Below are 4,543 nucleotides of genomic sequence, written 5' to 3'. Positions count from 1 at the left end.
TGTGGCCCGCGGGCCGTGGTTTGAGGGAGCCTGCTTTAGAGTGATCGTATCCTGTTTGTGAATTGCGCAGCTGTGGAACAGATCTGGCAGCCCACCGAGGTGGAGAAAAGGATCCCATGATTCACTAGTGTCCCCTCATCTCCATTTCCCAAAGCAATTGACGTGGGTATTGGTGGGGTGGGGGCTAATTGAGGCTAAACTGAGTGCTACAAACACAAGGTGGTGGTTGTCAGGACTGACCCCCCCCACCCCCCGCCCCAGTTGGTTCAGGTGCACAGTAATGTGACAGACGACAGAATAAAACACTGCAAGGCCCTGAGCCAGCTTCACAGTTGTTCCTGTGCTTGAGCCCTTTGTCGCAGCCATGGTGTCAGTCCATCTCATGAGGGTCTTCCTCTTTTTCGCTGCCTCTCCACTTTACAAAGCATGATGTCCTTCTACAGGGACTGGTCTCTCCTGATGATAGTCCAAGGTGTGGGAGTGAAGTCTCACCATCCTTGCTTCCGAGGAGCACTCTGGTGGAACATCTTCTCACGTGTTAGGCGTGAGGCTGAAGATTGATGAGGGACCAGTAGCACAGCCTCTCTTCCCAAAGTCAAGACAATTTCAACTCTGGGCCTGTGTCCTTGCTCTATAAGAGTTTGGCCATCCTGTCAAGTGTCAAGGGGTTGTGTGACATTCTTTCTGGTAGAACATTAAAATAGAGTCAATCCGATTCTAGAAATACACAAATTTTAATTTACAGAATGCATATTTGGGCAGCTTTAATAACTCGGCACGTTACTGTTAATGAGGCACAGTCGTCTGACCAAACTGCAAACTCACTGTCACCGAGTCAACACTGACTAATAGCATCTAAAGCACAGACTAGGTCTGCCCCTGTGGGTTTCCAAGAGTATGACTCCTTATGGAGGTAGAGAGTCTCGACTTTCTTCCTCGGAGAGGGTGGTAGTTTTGAACAGCAGACTTTGCAGTTTTCAGTTCAACCCATAACCCTCCCCCTTGATATCACCGGGGCTCACATCGGTCCATCACACGTGGGAACAAAACTAGATGGATGAGATTGTGTAGCTCTCACTACTCAGATTGGCATATCCCCCCACCCCCATACCCGCCTTGCCCTGGGGTCCAGGAGCTTCTGGGGTCCAGTTTAACCAATGTAAAGCACCAGCCCCAACAGTTCCAGGAAAGTAGGCATTGCATGCACTAAAATTGACCCCTTCAACACATGCACTTCCATTTTGAAAGATACACACAGTCACAAAGCAACCATGGTATTCATGAGGTAGACCATGGACATTACCCTGTGTGGTAGTGATGTAATCTGTTGTCAATTTGAGACCTAAGAGTGAAGGGGTAGAGTTTAGCCTGTCAATCAGGTAGCAGCTTGATGACCTCATTTGGAGGCGCTAAGGAGATAAATAGCTCGCTGGAGGTGGGACACAGGTTTACTCCCTGTGAGACATGCTTGCTGACAAGACACACGTAGCTACACTAGTGCCCTGAGCTGGAGGAGCCACGTGGAAACCTTTGCCAGTGCTGAGATGCTTCCACTGCCACTGGATCCACAAGAATTTCCACTCACTGGCCTGCGATCTTCCTGCATTCGGAGTCAATGCATATGTTTCGTGAGTCTGAAGAGGACTTTATGGATTGGTACCAGACCTAGGGGCTAATATCGGACTTATGGACTTGATCTGGACTGGGCTAGGATGTTTTCTCAAGAGTCAATTGCTCTTGTATGTAAAGTTCTTTCTTACACACACACACACACACACACACACACACACACACACGAATGTCTGTGACTTTGTTTCTCTGGTCCACCGGCCTCACCCCAGAAGCTCCCTCTGTTTCACTGAACCCACCCCTTCCTTTCATCAGTCAGGCTACTGCACTCATGAGGCTGATGGTCAGAGTTCCAGGCCCACCATTTCACCTCTGCAGTTTTACAGAAACGGAATCATGTTCTCCAGGTCTTGGGTGGGTGGCTTTTTCTGTTTACGAAGGGGTTGGATCAGAGGGCTCTGAGCGAGGTGAGAAGTCCCCAGCATTCTTATTGCCTGAGGAGAGCCTTCCTCAGTCCCCCCATCCTTGCGAATCCACTGTGGGTCTTCTTCCCGAGGGCTCCGCCGTACCCACCACATGCTCTCTTCAGTCTGGCTCAATCTCACGGGCCGATCCTTGCCAGCAGCAGAACCCTGCAGTTGCAGAACAGTCGGGGCCTGGCCGTCACCTCTTCCAGTGGGTCTCAAAGGTATTTGGGGGTGAGGGCGCCCATCTGAGGGCATTAGGCCTCCTTGCAGAGCTCTGGCAAAGGGCCATCTCGCTTCTTTTCAGTCACACGGATAAGAAACGCTGTCACTCCCATGACAATCGACTATAAGGTGGAAACATGTGGATAACTCCCTGGGTAAGCATCAGCGCCCCCCTCTCATCTCTCAACCATGCATGACACCTACCACCCACGCGAGACACTCTCTCTCTGACCCCAGAGTTTGGGCAAACCCCAAGGCTGACAGGATTGCTTGGGTACTATGCTTGGGGTGATAGATTGATTGATTGGACACGCCCCAGGGTTGCCATCAGGGCAAGAGACGCACAGGGGAGGCTGTGATGTGGATCATCCCAGACTAAGGGAAAAGGTGTCACCTCACGGCTTTGAGCCTCTGGGTGCTGGGCTCCTCTTGGCCGCGCCTTCAGGCTGGGCCTCCTGCGAGGAGCTGAGATCACCCTTGCAGGTGCGTCTTTCCTGCTCTGGCCAGAGCCCCTTCGCCAATGCCAATCCTCCCTGTGGCCTGGAAGGCCCGGACGGAGGCTCTGAGTGGCTCCCAAGGGCTATGTCTCAGGGACAGAGGGACAGAGGGACAGAGGCTATGTCTCAGGGACAGAGGGACAGTTCTCATGAGATAATGGGGATGAGGAAGGAGCCAAGGGGACAGAACGGATGAAAGCCTGGGGACCCCAAAGTCTCCACCCTTCAGAGCCCTGCCAAGAACTTGACGGAGGCTGCGGGGTGCAGGACAGGCCGAGAGGCAGTGACTGACCTGGGTCTCCTGGGTCTGGGACTTGCGGATGGGTTTGGAGCAGAGAAGCGTCCTGGGCCGACCGTCCAGGCTCTGGCCCTGACGTTGCTTCAAGCACACGTCTGCTCCATTACTGCGCGTGCACCCGTAGGTGGTCCTTCCAGGGGACCCCGCTGTGGTGGAGCCCCTCCGGAGTCTGCTGCTGTAGGGAGTCCTGACTCAGGGGTGGGGGTCCAGGAGTGAAGGTAGGGGTCGGGGTGTCGCAGGTTCTGCCCCTGCTGTGATCCTTCCCCATCCCCAGCTGCTCCGGAAGGGAGACTGAGAGGCTGAGGCTGGCGCTGCGGCAGGAGAGGGAGCGGCAGGACTTCGGGGCCGAGTTAATTACCAGCTCGTATGGCGGCAGGAAACAGGGCCCCCGCGGTCTAATTCTACCCTCGGAAACATTTGGACATTTTATGGAAGATGCTGCTGCCGTTTACGACAACGCACAAAACAGGTAATGGTTGAGTCAAATGAGCCGTGAGAACACGGTGACCTCTGCGCGTGCCATCCGGCAGCTGGTGGCACCGGCTGCAGAGGACGCTCGCCTCCGATCGCCCCCACCCACTGGGATTCCCCCCTGCCCTGCCCACCAGGGTGGCGGGACCCGCGCAGGGGAGCTCGTGGGCTCCTTCCACAGACGCTCCAGCAGGCTCCCCAGTTTGGGGGATAAAGAAGAGCCGTGTCCTCCCTGTGCAGCCTTGGTGCCAGAGGGCCCAGCCTGAGCAGCTGTTTGAGGACAAGAGAGGCCCAAGGCCCTGATGACGTGGGGAGCCGCTGAATGAGGACTCCAGGGGTGGGTCCTGAACCTGCTCTCCTAGATTTGCCGCTGTGGCTGTTGGGGGTCATAGAGTCAATTCTGACCTCTGCACAACAGAACAAGACACTGCCCAGCCCTGTGCCCCCCTCCAAAATTGTTCCTGTGCTCACCCCCATTGTTGTAGCCACTGTGCCAATCCACTGCCTGGAGGGACTTCCTCTACTCGACCAAGCTGGACGTCCTCTCCAGGGTCTGGTCTCTACTGACCACCTGTCCAGAGTCCATGAGATGAAGTCTGTTCATCCTGGCCTCTAAGGAGCACTCTGACCGTACCTTTCCCCAGACGGATCAGCCTGTCCCGTAGCCAGTCCGTGGGACTTTGACTATTCTTCTCTGGCACGAGTCAGACGCATCGGCTCTGCTTTGGTCTTCTTGCTGTGACGTCCCCACTTGCACGTGCACAGGAGACCGTGGGAAATACCACGGCTTGGGTCAGGCGCCCTTAGTCCTCCAAGTACCTGATGCGACCTGTGTGACCTCCTGACTGCCGTTTCCATGAGCACGGCACGACCCTTGACCGCACATGCTGCCCTGGTGCTTATTTGACCTGCTACCAGATCGTTTGTTTATTTGACAAGCTACCAAATGGGTTGCTGGTAGCTTGGGGTGAACTCCTTTAAATAACGGCGGAGGAAACAGCTCTGATGGAGACTGGCGG

General features: G+C 54.8%; 1 protein-coding gene across 1 annotated transcript in view; it reads left to right on the top strand.

Moving 5' to 3' along the window:
* Positions 1-3,526, top strand: part of BCL11B (BAF chromatin remodeling complex subunit BCL11B) — a 132,609-nt gene extending 129,083 nt beyond the window's left edge. Inside the window, exons 8-9 of the mRNA XM_045288063.1 lie at positions 3,178-3,230; positions 3,328-3,526. Of these exons, the coding sequence (XP_045143998.1) occupies positions 3,178-3,230; positions 3,328-3,526 (252 nt within the window). The remainder of the gene's footprint in view (positions 1-3,177; positions 3,231-3,327) is intronic.
* The last annotated feature ends 1,017 nt before the right edge of the window (positions 3,527-4,543 follow it).

The sequence above is a fragment of the Echinops telfairi genome, unplaced genomic scaffold (genome assembly GCF_000313985.2).
Source record: "Echinops telfairi isolate 266 unplaced genomic scaffold, ASM31398v2 ScPeMD7_18;HRSCAF=68, whole genome shotgun sequence".
NCBI classification, from domain to species: domain Eukaryota; kingdom Metazoa; phylum Chordata; class Mammalia; order Afrosoricida; family Tenrecidae; genus Echinops; species Echinops telfairi.
The sequence above is the reverse complement of the archived record's forward strand: the minus strand, read 5'-3'. Positions and strand labels throughout refer to the sequence as shown.